General features: G+C 40.6%; 1 protein-coding gene across 1 annotated transcript; it reads left to right on the top strand.

Moving 5' to 3' along the window:
- The first annotated feature begins 1,346 nt into the window (after positions 1 to 1,346).
- Positions 1,347 to 12,359, top strand: acp5a (acid phosphatase 5a, tartrate resistant). Its single transcript, XM_061988217.2, has 5 exons — positions 1,347 to 1,536; positions 1,612 to 1,811; positions 1,887 to 2,011; positions 11,571 to 11,916; positions 11,978 to 12,359. The coding sequence occupies exons 1-5, from the start codon at positions 1,449 to 1,451 to the stop codon at positions 12,209 to 12,211; spliced, it is 993 nt and encodes a 330-aa protein (XP_061844201.1). The 5' UTR covers positions 1,347 to 1,448; the 3' UTR covers positions 12,212 to 12,359.
- Positions 12,360 to 19,570: the final 7,211 nt, after the last annotated feature.

The following is a 19,570-nucleotide window of genomic DNA, read 5'->3' as shown; positions in this document are numbered from 1 at the left end:
TCTGCCTGAGTGCAGCTGGCACTCAAGTTGGTTACGACGACAAACTGCAGTCTGGATGAGGACGGAGAGCATGCAGATGAGCTTCTCTGAGACAGTTTCTCAGTTTGTGCAGAAATTATTTGGTTATGCAAACCAATTGTTGCAGCAGCTGTACGGGTGCCTGGTCTCGGACGATCATGGAAGTGCACCTGCTGGATGTGGAGGTCCTGGGCTGGTGTGGTTACACATGGTCTGCGGTTGTGAGGCCGGTTGGATGTACTGCCAAATTCTCCGAAACGCCTTATGGTAGAGAAATGAACATTCAATTCCCGGGCAACAGCTCTGGTGGACATACATTCCTGCAGTCTGCATGCTGAATGCAAAAATATGCATTTTTTTGGATCAGACCTTTGAATTTGGATTTCCTGATGGGTGCTGGTAGCGCCTTGCATGGCAGCTCCCTCCATCAGTGTGTGAATGTGTGTGTGAATGGGTAAATGTGGAAGTAGTGTCAAAGCGCTTTGAGTACCTTGAAGGTAGAAAAGCGCTATACAAGTACAACCCATTTATCATTTATCATTTATTTACATATCACTCACTTGCATACATTTTTTTATTAACTTAAAAAAAGAGCTCAATATTTGTACACTATTTTTTTGTCGTCAATCACATTAGTTAACTTGTTTATTTTGACAGCCCTAATATATAGTGTCCCTTTTGGTGTCGCGGGGGGGATGCTGGAGCCTATCCCAGCTGCACTCGGGCGGAGAGCAGGATACATCCTGGACAAATCGCCACCTCATCACAGGGCCATGGATCGGTCAGTGGCAAGACTGCTTCCTTCATGGTTTTAGTCATCTCTATAAAGTGTCCACAAAATGACGCAAGCACAGCTAAAAGTGGTTCAAAATGAAGAAGAGCCAAATGGAAATAATGGTGTCTGGACGAGAATAATAAATAGGACATCACGAGGGTGAGGCCGACTGGCTGGTCCCCATGAGTCCCAAGATCATGTCAGTCAGGGTGTGAGCATTGCTCATGCTCCTGTGGCCCATCTGATAAAAAGCAGCAGGAGGAGCTCGGTGCACGACAGAAGCTTCCGTTGGGTTCTCCTGCTCGTGGCACGTCAACTGTGAGTGATTCTAGCTTCTATCATCTCTTCCAACCTCTTGCATGTTTTTGTTTTGATAATCAGGAAACACGCTCTCCTTCTGACCTTATCTGCCTCGCTCAGCGACCGGCTTATGAACTTCAGCCCGTAGATATGTCAAGTTCAGCCAATCAGGAGTTGAGGCAGTAAAGCGAGAAAGGCATGTTGTCACAGGACCTGTTTAGAGGAAGTGTAGGCGTGCACAGTAAGCATGCAAATCTGTCACACTTTTCTTTCTCTTCCTGTTGACTTGTGCATGTTGTTTGTCTTGAGTTCCATTGTTGAGGCTCATCTTAACTGATCTACTTGACCTTTGAAGATGGCGCTGATTCTGGTCGTCGTGCTGGCTGTCATTCCTGCCGCCTGCTGCTATCCTACTACCTTCCAAGACCTGGATGTAGGTCGCAGTGAGTATCTCCTCACACAGACTTGAGTTAGAAGCACTTCTCTTTAAGAAGACTTTCCTCCCCATCACCTGACAGGCAACAGGACCTCCATTAAGTTCCTGGCCCTAGGAGACTGGGGTGGTGTTCCTCAACCTCCTTACATGACGGTGGTGCAGACAGCGACTGCTCAGGAGATGAGTAAAATAGCCCATCAGATGGGGACGGACTTTGTTCTGGCGCTCGGTGATAACTTCTACACCAACGGTGTGGACAGTGTGGATTCTCCCAGATTTAAGGTCAGACATTATAGTACAAGTCGTCAGTGTGGAGTCCATGGCACTGACGTTCTGTCCTCTGTTTCTGTGACCCAGCACACCTTTGAGGATGTGTACACAAGCAAGTCTCTCAATGTACCCTGGTATGTACTTGCTGGCAACCATGACCACAAGGGGAATGTCAAAGCCCAGATTGACTACACTCACAAGTCTGCAAGATGGTAAGGGAATGATGCTTTGTTGCTACTCGTGCTGTATCGCCCTGCTAATCGCCTAAGTCAGGGGTGTCAAACGTACAGGTTTTATCCGGCCCGCGGGATGAGTTTGCTAAGTATAAAAATGAGCCGAAATGTTTTAATGGAAAAAATTGCTGTTTCAAATGTGTCCACTAGATGTCGCAATAGCAATTCTTTGTATCTTTGCAGATGATGCTACATATGTAAAAAAAAAAAAAAAAAAAGTAAGTAAATAAACCACATGATGTTAGTGTACCAGTCGAGGAAAATGAGCAAACTACATAAATAACATCCTGTAATTTGATTTTAATATTGAATTTGCTCGAAGAAAACACTTTGAAGTTGTCTTTATTTATAAAGCACATGCTCCTTTACTTTAACTGTGCATGGCTACCTGAAAGGCACCAGGGGTTGTTATTGGGTCAGTAATCAGGTCAATACATACTCTATGTGGAGATGAGTGTGGAGAATATAAATGGTGTGCCCACTGCAAATTTAAAAGGTTACATTTCCTTCTTATTCCTTGATTAGTTTTTATTTATTTAAGTTTTTGTACACAATGATTTAAAGAAAAAGTATGCTAGGAGTTTTTTAGCACATGCTCTGTGTGACGAGTTCAACCAGACCGACGGGATGAGAGCTGCAACATTTTTAAGAAAGTCAAGCAAATCAAGTTCATCCACAGTCACTTTTATAACCCCCTTTTTTTTAGTCTCTCTGTAAGATGTTTGATTCTGGAGGCATTCCCTGATTGCAAATGAAACCATGCCCCACATGCATTATAATTAATTGTGTGAAAATGTACACTTTAATATACAGTACAGGCCAGAAGTTTGGACACACCACTTCCTCATTCAATGTGTTTTCTTTATTTTCATGACTATTTGCATTGTAGATTGCCACTCAAACTATGAATGAACACATGTGGAGTTATGTACTTAACCAAAGGTGAAATAACTGAAAACTTGTTTTAATTATAGTTTCTTCAAAATAGCTCTGATTACTGCTTTGCACATTCTTGGCATTCTCTCAATGAGCTTCAAGCACACCTGTGAAGTAAAAGCCATTTCAGGTGACTACCTCTTGAAGCTCATCGAGAGAATGCCAAAAGTGTGCAAAACAGTAATCAGAGCAAACGGTGGCTATTTTGAAGAAACTAGAATATACAACATTTTTTCAGTTATTTAACCTTCTTTTGTTAAGTACATAAATCCACATGTGTTCATTCATAGTTTTGATACCTTCAGTGACAATCTACAATGTAAATAGTCGTGAAAATAAAGAAAAGGCATTGAATGAGAAGGTGTGTCCAAACTTTGGGCTTGTACTGTATATCCTGAAGACACATTTTACCGCTATTTTTTTCCAGACACAGTCGAAACTTCATAAACATTACATAGATTCACCTAGTCACAATATTAAGTAAACCTGCCCACGTGACGATCAATACAGAGTTGCATTTTAAAAAAAAGCTGCTTTTGCAAAATTGACATCACAGTATGTCACACTTTATCCTACCTTCTCTTGTGGTGCCTCAAACCAAGTTGTGATGTCGTCATCTTTTTTGGCAAAGCCAAATTCCGCACTGGTCCATCCTGGCCAAACAGTCCCACGTAAAATGTCATGGAAGTATTTGTTTTTCACATCAGAGCAGGTGGGAAGGGCATTATACGAGAAGGAATAACACGCAAGGCTGCAGGTTGCTGCCATAATATTCTTACAGCCTGAAACGTTAATGTCCAAATAGGTACGTCCACCACATTGTGACATCACACTGTATCCATTGTTAAAAAAAGACACTGTCAGATTCAAACACTGATGACATCTATTAAACAAGACAAGAAGCAAGGAATTAAACAGACAGAATTCAATTTGGCTCAATTGAGGAGAAACGTCTGGACTGTACTCTTTGTACAGTCCCACCACGCTCTGACGAAAGATTGTACGCCTCCTCTTTTATTTGGACTTAACCTGATTACATGGCAACAGCTGTTTCTAAAGGGACGGGGGTCATAAACAGCCATCGCCTTTGGTTACAACCTAGGTTCAAAGGTCGTTTCAAAGAAAAGGTCGTAAACAGCCGTTGCCCTCGGTCACAAAACAGTTCAAAGAAAAGGTCCCTGGAGGGGGGTCAGGCCCTGCCTCCTCTCCATTTTGTAGATCTCGGGTCAAGATAAACTCTTCCTGTGGATTACAATACATCAAAGAAACCAACGCCTTCATGTCGCTCCCCATCCTACACAGTGGAGTTTTACAAGCCTTCTGCTTGGTAGGATCAAAGACAGCTTTTGTCCTCTCGCCGGGAACAAATGGCAACACAACGTTTTGTGATAACTTAGATACAATTATTCTGACAGACACAGCGTTCACATGCATCCAAAATTGCGTCCAAACGCATGAGCCTTATGATTTGACGCGTTGGACATGGGTATCCAACATTGTGACAATATTTATAAGTCAGAAAAGACAAAAATCATCAGTGGTCTTCTTTAACTTTCCGAGTTGTCTTGCAACACAAGGTGAGCTGCAGTGGTAAGACGCTGCATTCACAGATTGAAATGAAGCTGCTGCTTTTTCACGGGGGACCCGCTACCAACTTTTGGAAGAGCAACTCTGCACATCTCTGGGTGTCTTTCACTTTGTCAAAATCTAGACCTCTCTGTTCCTCTTCCTCTTGTTCCTCTTTCAGTTTCAGTTCCTCTTGATCAAAATCTGCACCTTTTCTTTGCACATTGCCCTGTGTGAGGACCACTGATGCCAGTAGCGAGGTTTCATTGACGACAAATCTAACGCGTTACTATTTCCACCAGTAGTCAGATTAAAGTTGTTGTTTTTTTTCTTCCTGTCCAGCTTCTCAGGCAAATCATATAGTTGATGTAGATGCCCATATCGGCTGTACAGATTTACTTTACAAAGGAGAAGTGTGGGATACTTCTCCTGTTGCCTTATTTGTATTTGACTTTATTAAATGGATTTATATTATCATTTGGTGCAGCCGGGCCGGAGCAGGAGGGGATGGAAAGAGAAAAAAAGGAAGACAGAGGGGGAAATTGTGGGGACAAGAGGGGGATAAGACAGAGAGACAACAACAATAGAGCAACATCAGCAAATACGATATGTAAGATTAAAGTTTATTTAATCCAAGTCACTGTGCGTTCAATCAATCAATCAATCAATGTTTATTTATATAGCCCTAAATCACAAGTGTCTCAAAGGGCTGCACAAGCCACAACGACATCCTCGGTATAGCCCACATAAGGGCAAGGAAAAACTCACCCCAGTGGGACGTCGATGTGAATGACTATGAGAAACCTTGGAGAGGACCGCATATGTGGGTAACCCCCCCCCTCTAGGGAGACCGAATGCAATGGATGTCGAGTGGGTCTAACATAATATTGTGAGAGTCCAGTCCATAGTGGATCCAGCATAACAGTAAGAGTCCAGTCCACAGTGGGGTCAGCAGGAAACCATCCCGAGCGGAGACGGGTCAGCAGCGCAGAGATGTTCCCAACCAATATACAGGCGAGCGGTCCACCCCGGGTCCCGACCCCGGACAGCCAGATGGCCACCGGATCTGTGTGTCTTCCCCTCCACAAGGGATAGGGGGGAGCAGAGGAGAAAAGAAAAGAAACGGCAGATCAACTGGTCTAAAAAAAGGGGGGCTATTCAAAGGCTAGAGTATACAAATGAGTTTTGAGATGGGACTTAAATGTTTCTACTGAGGTAGCATCTCTAACTGCTACCGGGAGGGCATTCCATAGTGCTGGAGCCCGAATAGAAAACGCTCTACAGCCCGCAGACTTTTTTTGGGCTCTGGGAATCACTAATAAGCCGGAGCTCTTTGAACGCAGATTTCTTGCCGGGACATATGGTACAATACAATCGGTAAGATAGGCTGGAGCTAGACCGTGTAGTATTTTATACGTAAGTAGTAAAACCTTAAAGTCGCATCTTAAGTGCACAGGAAGCCAGTGCAGGTGAGCCAGTATAGGCGTAATATGATCAAACTTTCTTGTTCTTGTCAAAAGTCTAGCAGCCGCATTTTGTACCAACTGTAATCTTTTAATGCTAGACATAGGGAGACCCGAAAATAATACGTTACAGTAATCGAGACGAGACGTAACGAACGCATGAATAATGATCTCAGCGTCGCTAGTGGACAAAATGGAACGAATTTTAGCGATATTACGGAGATGAAAGAAGGCCGTTTTAGTAACACTCTTAATGTGTGACTCAAAGGAGAGAGTTGGGTCGAAGATAATACCCAGATTCTTTACTGAGTCGCTTTGTGTTACTATTTTATTTTATTTTTTTAATTTTCCCTCGTAAAAATAAATTGTTTTTCTTCTTGCCGTCTTGGAAAGTGACGTCACGAAAGCGGCAAGTCAGGTTTTTAGCATGAGGATGACACAGGTGTGCGACGCCCAAGTAAACAACAATGTAGGGCGGAGAGAGAAGCGCGTTTTCAAGTTGGAAATGCAGTCATTATTTCGAGTTTCTGTCCGTTAAAGACAGCGATATAAAGGTTCGCTGTACATTCTGTCCTGGAGACTAAGTGGACAGAGTGAAGGGTCCCAGGGACCCCATCAAGTCATAAAAAAGGGGTCCCACAGTAAATTTTTGGAGTCCCACTTTTTTGTAACCGTTTTGAAAACAAATGATAAATGTATGCATTATCCTGTTATATCTCACATTCTATATTGTTTTGGAAAAAGGTTGTCATAAAAGTTACTTAATTCATTAAAAAAAAAATATATATATAAACATTCATTCACTTTCTTTTTTCCTTCATGGATCTAAACTTTTCCGCTGCCGGTATTTTTTCCCTCTATTTTTGTTGTAATATTTTTAGATTGTGTTTGTTCTATTTTTGGCCAAAGTAAGACAAAGAAAACAATCTGAAGTTGTCTTCATTATTTAGTTTTTTAATGCCATGATTTTAATAGTCCGGCCCGCGTGTGCACATATTTTCCACCATGCGGCCCCTGAGCTAAAATGAGTTTGACACCCCTGTAGTATGATATCAGTACTGTATATAAACAATACTAAAATGGTTAGATCGATATTTATCGTTTTATTGTTCTTACAAACACATTTTTGGGGTGTTTTTTATTATTGTTTACAAACTCAGGGAGTAAAGTCTCTGGATCCAGGAAAGCTTTGAGGTCAAAACCCAACTGATTGAAATGGGAGCCAATGGTAGTTTTTGCTTTTGTTTAATAATTGGGAACTCGCCACTTTATTTTGTTTTAAAATTATAGATGTGGTGATTTACAACAATATAGCAACTTCTAAATTTAATTGTACTTGCTAGAAAACTATTTCAGTTCTATAATCTATTGTCAAATTATCGGATCGGGGCTCAAAATCGTATCAGATCTGAAGCCAAAGAAATCAGATCTGTATCTGTGGCCAAAAATGCTGATTAAGACATCCTCTTGGATGACCGTAACAAAACAGAAATACAGTCAATGTGCTGTGTTGATACAGCTGGTGAGTGTGCCACACACTCACTGAGGCGTCATTTACCTATCACTGCTTTTTAGTGAACTTTTTAAACTTTCACCGCCGTCATGTCTCTTCTCTGTTGGCGGCGTTTAAAAAAAAAAAGAAAAAAAAGAAAAAGGAAACCATCAAGGATGAAGATGATATCTATGAACATGTCAGTGAATCTAACTTTATACACTTATAAAAAAAAAAAGGAAGAAAACACAGCATTATTTAAAATAAAGAAGCATGGCACTAAGGACTCAGGAAAAATGGCACCTTTGAGGCGCCCACAATGGAGCATGACTAAAAAATTAACATTATTTAGAAAATAATCTTAAATATATGTAAAAAATAAATAAATAATAAACAATAACCTAAAATAGTGAGAATAATATCAGTAATAATAGGGTATGGGGAACATATTCTAAGTAACAAAGACTTAATTTAAAGTTATTTGGTTAGGGTTGGGGTTAGGGTTACTGGTTGTATAATAAGGCCATGCAGAATAAGGCATTAATAAGTACTTAATAATGACTAATTAAGAGCCAATATGTTACTAATTGGCATGTTAATAAGCAACTAATTAATGGTGAATATGTGTTCCCCATACTAAAGTGTTACCAATAATAGTAATAAACTAAATAGAAAGTAACATAACAAAAATGAAGAAGTTAGGAAGAGTTTAAAATGATCAGTAAAAAAGGCTTGATTAAAAAGGTGTGCCTTTAACCTTTTTTGTAAAAAAAAAAAAAAAAAAGCTATCAACGGTCACTGTAGTCCTGGGGCTTTCTGGCAGGATGTTCCACAGGCGGAGGTCATAGTGGCTAAATTCTGCCAGGACTTTTTGAACAACGGCGTGGCGCAGTGGAAGAATGGCCGTGCGCGACCCGAGGGTCCCTGGTTCAAGCCCCACCTAGTACCAACCTCGTCATGTCCGTTGTGTCCTGAGCAAGACACTTCACCCTTGCTCCTGATGGGTGCTGGTTAGCGCCTTGCATGGCAGCTCCCTCCATCAGTGTGTGAATGTGTGTGTGAATGGGTAAATGTGGAAGTAGTGTCAAAGCGCTTTGAGTACCTTGAAGGTAGAAAAGCGCTATACAAGTACAACCCATTTATCATTTATCATTTAATTGTTATATTCCGAAATGGACGGTGATGACTGAAGCAGCGTAGGAATGTCATTATTAAGTCTCTCCCTCCCTGCAACCAAAACTCTCTAATAGACTCTGTAAACGTACTTATTATCCATCCATCCATTTTCTACCGCTTGTGACTTTTGGGGTGCTGGAGCCTATCTCAGCATATTATATTATATTATATTATATTATATTATACCAAAGGACAGCACACACCCTGGCTTCCACCTGTTCGACCATGCTACCATCGGGCAGGCGCTACAGGTGCATCAGAGCCAGAACAAACAGGCTCAGAGACATCTTCTTTCCCAGAGCTGTCACCATCTTCAGCTCAAACTTGTAATAAGTAATTCACCCCTATAACCCTCCCAAGTAAAAGCATATAATTATAACTACACAATACAGAAACAAATAAAAGCATCAATAAGAAAACCAGCAAACAATTTACAGTCACAGAATAATAATTACCATATAAATATAACTACCGGTACACACCCTATACAATAATTACCATATAAATATAACTACACAATACAAAACCAAACAAAATCATCAACAAGCAAACTAATTTAAAGACTCAGATAAAATATTACTTTTCCTTTTAAAAACCTGTTTACTTTCAATGCCGGTGAGAATTCGAGGCAGGTTATTCCAGAGCGATACAGATCTATAAATAAAAGATGTCCGCAAAGCATTCTTCCTGGGACGAGGGAGTACAAAATGCCCCTTACTAGACGCCCTGGTATTATGATTATGTGTAGTGCTACTGTAAACTATTTGGGCCATGAGAAAAGCAGGAGTTTTACTACCGGTTACTGATTTGAACAATATTACCTCCCTGCTGAGTGCCCAGCAGGGAGGTAATGGGTCCCATTTTTATAGTCTTTGCTATGACTCGGCCGGGGTTTGAACTCACGACTTACCGATCTCAGGGTGGACACTCTATTTGATTGATTGATTGATTGAGAAGTTTTTTGACATCTTATAGAATTGAATCCATACTTTAAAAAGGCAAATGGACGGCACAAAAACCCAAAAGGCTTGTTTCCGTTGTGGTCTATTCATCACGTTTGATACAATTCAATAATAAAAGATATATAACCTGTAACATGTATATAAAAAATTACGTTAAAATTTTTTTTTATACATTATGTTATGTTATGTTATGTTATATTATGGTCGTGGAACTGTGGACCAGCTCTATACTCTCGGCAGGGTCCTTGAGGGTGCATGGGAGTTTGCCCAACCAGTCTACATGTGCTTTGTGGACTTGGAGAAGGCATTCGACCGTGTCCCTCGGGAGGTCCTGTGGGGAGTGCTCAGAGAGTATGGGGTATCGGACTGTCTGATTGTGGCTGTCCGCTCCCTGTATGATCAGTGTCAGAGCTTGGTCCGCATTGCCGGCAGTAAGTCGGACACGTTTCCAGTGAGGGTTGGACTCCGCCAAGGCTGCCCTTTGTCACCGATTCTGTTCATAACTTTTATGGACAGAATTTCTAGGCGCAGTCAAGGCGTTGAGGGGATCTGGTTTGGTGGCTGCAGGATTAGGTCTCTGCTTTTTGCGGATGATGTGGTCCTGATGGCTTCATCTGGCCAGGATCTTCAGCTCTCGCTGGATCGGTTCGCAGCCGAGTGTGAAGCGACTGGGATGAGAATCGGCACCTCCAAGTCAGAGTCCATGGTTCTCGCCCGGAAAAGGGTGGAGTGCCATCTCCGGGTTGGGGAGGAGATCTTGCCCCAAGTGGAGGAGTTCAAGTACCTAGGAGTCTTGTTCACGAGTGGGGGAAGAGTGGATCGTGAGATCGACAGGCGGATCGGTGCGGCGTCTTCAGTAATGCAGACGCTGTATCGATCCGTTGTGGTGAAGAAGGAGCTGAGCCGGAAGGCAAAGCTCTCAATTTACCGGTCGATCTACGTTCCCATCCTCACCTATGGTCATGAGCTTTGGGTTATGACCGAAAGGACAAGATCACGGGTACAAGCGGCCGAAATGAGTTTCCTCCGCCGGGTGGCGGGGCTCTCCCTTAGAGATAGGGTGAGAAGCTCTGCCATCCGGGGGGAGCTCAAAGTAAAGCCGCTGCTCCTCCACATCGAGAGGAGCCAGATGAGGTGGTTCGGGCATGTGGTCAGGATGCCACCCGAACGCCTCCCTCGGGAGGTGTTTAGGGCACGTCCAACCGGTAGGAGGCCACGGGGAAGACCCAGGACACGTTGGGAAGACTATGTCTCCCGGCTGGCCTGGGAACGCCTCGGGATCCCCCGGGAAGAGCTGGACGAAGTGGCTGGGGAGAGGAAAGTCTGGGCTTCCCTGCTTAGGCTGCTGCCCCCGCGACCCGACCTCGGATAAGCGGAAGAAGATGGATGGATGGATGGATACATTATGTACATATACACAGTATACATGTCAGGTGATTTGTGTGATTTATTTTTATTCCATACTTGTTTCCACTACCGCACCTTAATCTCGTTGTATGCAAATATACATGACATTAAAGTCCATTCTATTCTATTCTATTCTATATTATATTATTACCTATTGCCAAGACTGCCCCTCGTCATCCTGTTACATCCATCCATCCATCCATCCATCTTCTTCCGCTTATCCGAGGTCGGGTCGCGGGGGCAGCAGCCTAAGCAGAGAAGCCCAGACTTCCTTGTCTCCAGCTACTTCGTCCAGCTCCTCCCGGGGGATCCCGAGGCATTCTCAGGCCAGCCGGGAGACATAGTCTTCCCAACGTGTCCTGGGTCTTCCCCGTGGCCTCCTACCGGTTGGACGTGCCCTAAACACCTCCCTAGGGAGGCGTTCGGGTGGCATCCTGACATTTAATCATTATATTTATTTTCAGTTCGGCCATTAATGTGTTGCACTGTTCTCCATCCATTAGTGTGTTTACTTGACCAGTCGTTGTGCACTTTAGGAACTTTCCTTCCTACTACTATGAACTGGACTTCCGCATCCCCAACACGGACAAGACGCTGACCATCATCATGCTGGACACGGTGATACTATGCGGGAACTCTCTGGACTTTGCGGACCAGAAGCCCGAAAGCCCGCCGAATGCGGTGGAGGCCAACCGCCAGGTGACTTGGCTCCAGGAGAGGTTGGCTCGATCCAAGGCTGACTTCCTCCTGGTGGCGGGTCACTACCCAGTGTGGTCCGTGTCGGCACACGGGCCCACCGAGTGTCTCCAGCAAAGGGTTCGCCCCCTGCTGCTTAAACACAACACCACCGCCTACTTCTGCGGCCACGACCACAACCTGCAGGTACGCTCGATTTAAATCTGAGCTCTATTTCTTCATCTCAAGCCCTACTCCTCGCTTGCAGTACATCGAGGAGTCAGGGGTGGGCTACGTCGTGAGCGGCGCCGGAAACTTCCTGGATGCTGACATCCGACACTGGAACAATGTCCCCAAAGGTTCTGTGAAGTTCTTCACCGGCCAAGCGTCCACGCTGGGAGGCTTTGTGCATGCAGAAGTCACCAAGAGCCAAATGATCCTCACCTTCTACCAGGCTAAAGGCACGTCGCTCTATCGCACCGTGCTCTCGCAAAGGAACTAGACTAAGTTTTGTATCATCTGGCAATATATTTTTTAATATCTTTTTTTTTTAATTGCATAGAGAGAAAAAAAGAAACATTTGGTCTTAAAAAGATCAAGATAACTGTTGTTCTATAGCTCTGAAAATAAAGGTTATATACTAATTAGAATTTTGATTGATTAGCACTACCTAACTGCTCTGAATGAAACTTCATTGATTAACTCACTCAATAAGTGTGTGAATGCTCCAAAGCAGTGGTGTCCAAACAATCAATCAATCAAAGTGTATTTATATAGTCCTAAATCACAAGTGTCTCAAAGGGCTGCACAAGCCAAACGACATGCTCGGTTCAGATCCCACATCAGGGCAAGGAAAAACTCAACCCAATGGGACAATGAGAAACCTTGGAGAGGACCGGTGCAATGGATGTCAAATGGGTCTGACATAATATTGTGAGAGTCCAGTCCATAGTGGATCTAACATAATAGTGAGAGTCCAGTCCATAGTGGGGCCAGCAGGAGATCATCCCGAGCGGAGACGGGTCAGCAGCGCAGAGACGTCCCCAACTGATGCACAGGCGAGCGGTCCACCCCGGGTCCCGACTTTGGACAGCCAGCACTTCATCCGTGGCCACCGAACCACAAGGGAGAGGGGGCCAGAGCAGAAAATAAAATAAACGGCAGATCAACTGTTCTAAAATGGGTCTATTTAAAGGCTAGAGCATTACAAATGAGTTTTAAGATGGGACTTAAATGCTTCTACTGAGGTAGCATCTCTAACTGTTACCGGGAGGGCATTCCAGAGTACTGGAGCCCGAATAGAAAACGCTCTATAGCCCGCAGGCTTTTTTACTACTAGCTACGGCCCGCGAGACGTCGAGTTCAATAAGGATTCAAATTTAGTATAATTGCTGCGACTTTGTTGTCGTCTTGTGGACAATGTCAGTAATTTTATGTTAATGACCATGAATTGCGCATTGAAACATACGCAGCACAGCATCTACATGTACCACCCGATCCAAACAACTTTCCCACTCATGGCGCAAGGAAACCAACACAAAAAGTAAACACGCATAACACGGGGACGGCGTGGCGCAGTTGGGAGAGTGGTTGTGCCAGCAACTTGAGGGTGCCTGGTTCGATCCCCACCTTCTACCGACCTAGTCACGTCCGTTGTGTCCTTGAGCAAGACACTTCACCCTTGCTCCTGATGGGTCGTGGTTAGGGCCTTGCATGGCAGCTCCCGCCATCAGTGTGTGGACGTGTGTGTGAATGTGGAAATAGTGTCAAAGCGCTTTGAGTAGCTTGAAGGTAGAAAAGCGCTATACAAGTATAACCCATTTACCATTTACAACCTGCTCACTAAACTTTGTGGATATTAATCACAAAGTCCAGGGGTATCCCAGGGGATACTGAAAGCAATGGATGTCAAGTGGGTCTGACATATTAAAAATGTCCAAGCACAACACATAATTCAAAATTACACTCATTTAATTTCCTTAAAAAGCATGATGGGGAAAAAAACACTCTCTCCACACTAATCCATGTTTGCCGCATTTTAGCTGCTTGATATTTGTGATTGATTACAAAACTTTAAGAAGGTCGTCACGGAAGTAAACAAGGTAGGAGTCGAAGTTTCACATACTCTTAATATCCAATCATATTAATTATATATCCATTATATTAATATAATCTGTATATATATATACATATATATAAATATGTACACAAACATATATAAGTTGTTACTAGGGATGTCCGATAATGGCTTTTTACCGATATTCCGATATTGTCCAACTCTTTGAATTACCGATACCGATATCAACCGATACCGATATATACAGTCGTGGAATTAACACATTATTATGCCTAATTTGGACAACCAGGTATGGTGAAGATATGGTCCTTTTTTAAAAAATTAATAAAATAAAATAAAATTAATTAATTAAAAATATTTTCTTGAATAAAAAAGAAAGTAAAACAATATAAAAACAGTTACATAGAAACGAGTAATTAATGAAAATTTGTAAAATTAACTGTTAAAGGTTAATACTATTAGTGGACCAGCAGCACGCACAATCATGTGTGCTTACGGACTGTATCCCTTGCAGACTGTATTGATATATATTGATATATAATGTAGGAACCAGAATATTAATAACAGAAAGAAACAACCCTTTTGTGTGAATGAGTGTAAATGGGGGAGGGAGGTTTTTTGGGTTGGGGCTCTAATTGTAAGTGTATATTATGTTTTTTATGTTGATTTAATAAAAACTATAAATAAATAAAAAACAAACGATAAAAAAAACGATATCGATAATTTTCGATATTACATTTTAAAGCATTTATAGGCCGATAATACCTGCCGACATCTCTATACATATTGCATCATTATGCCTCATTTGTAGCTGTTGGGGTAATTTAGTTTCCTTTAAGTCCTCTTAATTCAGTTTATAGCTCATGACACACTATATGTAATATGGCTTTTAATTTTTTGCGGCTCCAGACAGATTTGTTTTTGTATTTTTGGTCCAATATGGCTCCTTCAACATTTTGGGTTGCCGACCCCTGCCCTAGGGGATACTGAAAGCAATGGATGTCAAGTGGGTCTGACATATTAAAAATGTCCAAGCACAACACATAATTCAAAATTACACCCATTTAATTTCCTTAAAAAGCATGATGGGGGAAAAAAACACTCTCTCCACACTAATCCATGTTTGCCGCATTTTAGCTGCTTGATATTTCTGATTGATTACAAAACTTTAAGAAGGTCATCACGGAAGTAAACAAGGTAGGAGTCGAAGTTTCACGTACTCTTAATATCCAATCATATTAATTATATATCCGTGATATTAATATAATCTGTATATATATATACATATATATAAATATGTACACAAACCTATATATGTTGTTACTAGGGATGTCCGATAATGGCTTTTTGCCGATATTCCGATATTGTCCAACTCTTTGAATTACCGATACCGATATCAACCGATATGTACAGTCGTGGAATTAACACATTATTATGCCTAATTTGGACAACCAGGTATGGTGAAGATAAGGTACTTTTAAAATGTTTTAATAAAATAAGATAAATAAATTAAAAACATTTTCTTGAATAAAAAAGAAAGTAAAACAATATAAAAACAGTTACATAGAAACGAGTAATTAATGAAAATTAGTAAAATTAACTGTTAAAGGTTAATACTATTAGTGGACCAGCAGCACGCACAATCATGTGTGCTTACGGACTGTATCCCTTGCAGACTGTATTGATATATATTGATATATAATGTAGGAACCAGAATATTAATAACAGAAAGAAACAACCCTTTTGTGTGAATGAGTGTAAATGGGGGAGGGAGGTTTTTTGGGTTGGGGCTCTAATTGTAAGTGTATATTATGTTTTTTATGTTGATTTAATAAAAACTATAAATAAATAAAAAACAAACGATAAAAAAAACGATATCGATGATTTTCGATATTACATTTTAAAGCATTTATAGGCCGATAATACCTGCCGACATCTCTATACATATTGCATCATTATGCCTCATTTGTAGCTGTTGGGGTAATTTAGTTTCCTTTAAGTCCTCTTAATTCAGTTTATAGCTCATGACACACTATATGTAATATGGCTTTTAATTTTTTGCGGCTCCAGACAGATTTGTTTTTGTATTTTTGGTCCAATATGGCTCCTTCAACATTTTGGGTTGCCGACCCCTGCCCTAGGGGATACTGAAAGCAATGGATGTCAAGTGGGTCTGACATATTAAAAATGTCCAAGCACAACACATAATTCAAAATTACACCCATTTAATTTCCTTAAAAAGCATGATGGGGGAAAAAAACACTCTCTCCACACTAATCCATGTTTGCCGCATTTTAGCTGCTTGATATTTCTGATTGATTACAAAACTTTAAGAAGGTCATCACGGAAGTAAACAAGGTAGGAGTCGAAGTTTCACGTACTCTTAATATCCAATCATATTAATTATATATCCGTGATATTAATATAATCTGTATATATATATACATATATATAAATATGTACACAAACCTATATATGTTGTTACTAGGGATGTCCGATAATGGCTTTTTGCCGATATTCCGATATTGTCCAACTCTTTGAATTACCGATACCGATATCAACCGATATGTACAGTCGTGGAATTAACACATTATTATGCCTAATTTGGACAACCAGGTATGGTGAAGATAAGGTACTTTTAAAATGTTTTAATAAAATAAGATAAATAAATTAAAAACATTTTCTTGAATAAAAAAGAAAGTAAAACAATATAAAAACAGTTACATAGAAACGAGTAATTAATGAAAATTAGTAAAATTAACTGTTAAAGGTTAATACTATTAGTGGACCAGCAGCACGCACAATCATGTGTGCTTACGGACTGTATCCCTTGCAGACTGTATTGATATATATTGATATATAATGTAGGAACCAGAATATTAATAACAGAAAGAAACAACCCTTTTGTGTGAATGAGTGTAAATGGGGGAGGGAGGTTTTTTGGGTTGGGGCTCTAATTGTAAGTGTATATTATGTTTTTTATGTTGATTTAATAAAAACTATAAATAAATAAAAAACAAACGATAAAAAAAACGATATCGATGATTTTCGATATTACATTTTAAAGCATTTATAGGCCGATAATACCTGCCGACATCTCTATACATATTGCATCATTATGCCTCATTTGTAGCTGTTGGGGTAATTTAGTTTCCTTTAAGTCCTCTTAATTCAGTTTATAGCTCATGACACACTATATGTAATATGGCTTTTAATTTTTTGCGGCTCCAGACAGATTTGTTTTTGTATTTTTGGTCCAATATGGCTCCTTCAACATTTTGGGTTGCCGACCCCTGCCCTAGGGGATACTGAAAGCAATGGACGTCAAGTGGGTCTGACATATTAAAAATGTCCAAGCACAACACATAATTCAAAATTACACCCATTTAATTTCCTTAAAAAGCATGATGGGGGAAAAAACACTCTCTCCACACTAATCCATGTTTGCCGCATTTTAGCTGCTTGATATTTCTGATTGATTACAAAACTTTAAGAAGGTCATCACGGAAGTAAACAAGGTAGGAGTCGAAGTTTCACGTACTCTTAATATCCAATCATATTAATTATATATCCGTGATATTAATATAATCTGTATATATATATATACATATATGTAAATATGTACACAAACCTATGTATGTTGTTACTAGGGATGTCCGATAATGGCTTTTTGCCGATATTCCGATATTGTCCAACTCTTTGAATTACCGATACCGATATCAACCGATATATACAGTCGTGGAATTAACACATTATTATGCCTAATTTGGACAACCAGGTATGGTGAAGATAAGGTACTTTTAAAAAATTTTAATAAAATAAGATAAATAAATTTAAAACATTTTCTTGAATAAAAAAGAAAGTAAAACAATATAAAAACAGTTACATTGAAACTAGTAATTAATGAAAATGAGTCAAATTAACTGTTAAAGGTTAGTACTATTAGTGGACCAGCAGCACGCACAATCATGTGTGCTTACGGACTTTATCCCTTGCAGACTGTATTGATATATATTGATATATAATGTAGGAACCAGAATATTAATAACAGAAAGAAACAACCCTTTTGTGTGAATGAGTGTAAATGGGGGAGGGAGGTTTTTTGGGTTGGTGCACTAATTGTAAGTGTATCTTGTGTTTTTTATGTTGATTTAATTAAAAAAAAAAAAACAAAAAAAAACGATACCGATAATTTCCGATATTACATTTTAACGCATTTATCGGCCGATAATATCGGCAGGCACATCTCTAGTTGTTACTTTGATGCAGTCTGCTTTAGGCCCCCGGACAAACATTTTTTAGCCTAATGCGGCCCCCAAGTCAAAAGGTTTGGACACCCCTGCTCCAAAGCATTCACACATGTTTTTTCTTCTTCTTCTTCTCCAGATTTTGGCGCACTCTAACTCCCACATTTTTCACCCGATTCAAACCGTTCCAACTTCAAATTGTTCAGCCTATTCGGAAATCGCGGGCTTTTCCTTGACAAATTCCAAAAATTCTCAAGATTTCCCATAATTCTAGGTTTTCCCCGAGACATTTTTCCCATTCAAAATGAATTGGCCATTTTTCAAACTTCCACCATTTCCACATTTTCCAACCGATTCAAACCATTCCACCCTCAACACATTCCACCATCCTGGAAATTCAAACTATAATTTTTTTCAAGTTAAAAAAATCTCAGGATTTTCCAGAACTCCTGGTTTTGCAAAGCTCTATTTCCACCCTTTTTTCTGGCGACTACTCCTTCCACATTTTTCAACGCGTTTCAACCGTCCCACCGTCACAACACTCCTCTTAATGAGGACAAAAAACAAATTTGTTTTTTGAACTGTAAAAATTCTCGAAATTCCAGGAATTCCATAATACCATTTCTCAATTCAACATGTTACTACTTCAACATTTCTCGACCGATTTGAAAAATTCCAACACCAACCATTTCAACTCATTCAGACCATTCAAGTTTTTGACAATTTAAAAAAAAAAAAAAAATTGCAGCTTTTCCCGAAATTCCCATATTTTTGGAAATCCCCATTGAAATCAATGGGACATTCTTCAAAGTTCCCCAATTCCCACATTTTCCATCTGATTCAAACTGTTCCAACTTCAAAATATTCCGCCTGTTTGGGAATTGTGTGCTCTACTTCAAGAATTCTAAAAAAAATCCTGGATGTCAGTTCAGCATTAGAGCATTCACACGCAGTTCCTTCAGGAATTGCCTCATTCATTTATGTAATCCTTGTGAATAGGGATGGGTATTAAATTAGATTTTTTTAAAGTTATCGACCGAATATCGATTCACAAAAAACTCCAACAGTGCCATATATCAATAATTTTGTTGGCTCAAACACTTGGCGGGCAAACAAGCACTCTGATCGGACTCAGTCGGACGACATCTAGGTAATGCTGCAATTTTACATGCCAATTAACCCTAGAATACTATCGCTCAAATTCAGAACACCATCACTAACGCTGGGGGATTTTTACCTGAGATAATTATGCACCTGGGGATAGGTTGATTGGCAACACTAAATTGGCCATAGTGTGTGAATGTGAGTGTGAATGTTGTCTGTCTATCTGTGTTGGCCCTGCAATGAGGTGGCGACTTGTCCAGGGTGTACCCCGCCTTCTGCCCGAATGCAGCTGAGATAGGCTCCAGCACCCCCCGCGACCCCAAAAGGGTCAAGCGGTAGAAAATGGATGGATGGATAATTCATCCAATAAAATAGTGTTCTTTTATTTCAAACTGTGTCATGTCTAACAACATGAAAGAAAAGTATCATGAGG

Source organism: Nerophis lumbriciformis, linkage group LG27, assembly GCF_033978685.3.
Source record: "Nerophis lumbriciformis linkage group LG27, RoL_Nlum_v2.1, whole genome shotgun sequence".
Classification (NCBI taxonomy): domain Eukaryota; kingdom Metazoa; phylum Chordata; class Actinopteri; order Syngnathiformes; family Syngnathidae; genus Nerophis; species Nerophis lumbriciformis.
The sequence above is the reverse complement of the archived record's forward strand: the minus strand, read 5'-3'. Positions and strand labels throughout refer to the sequence as shown.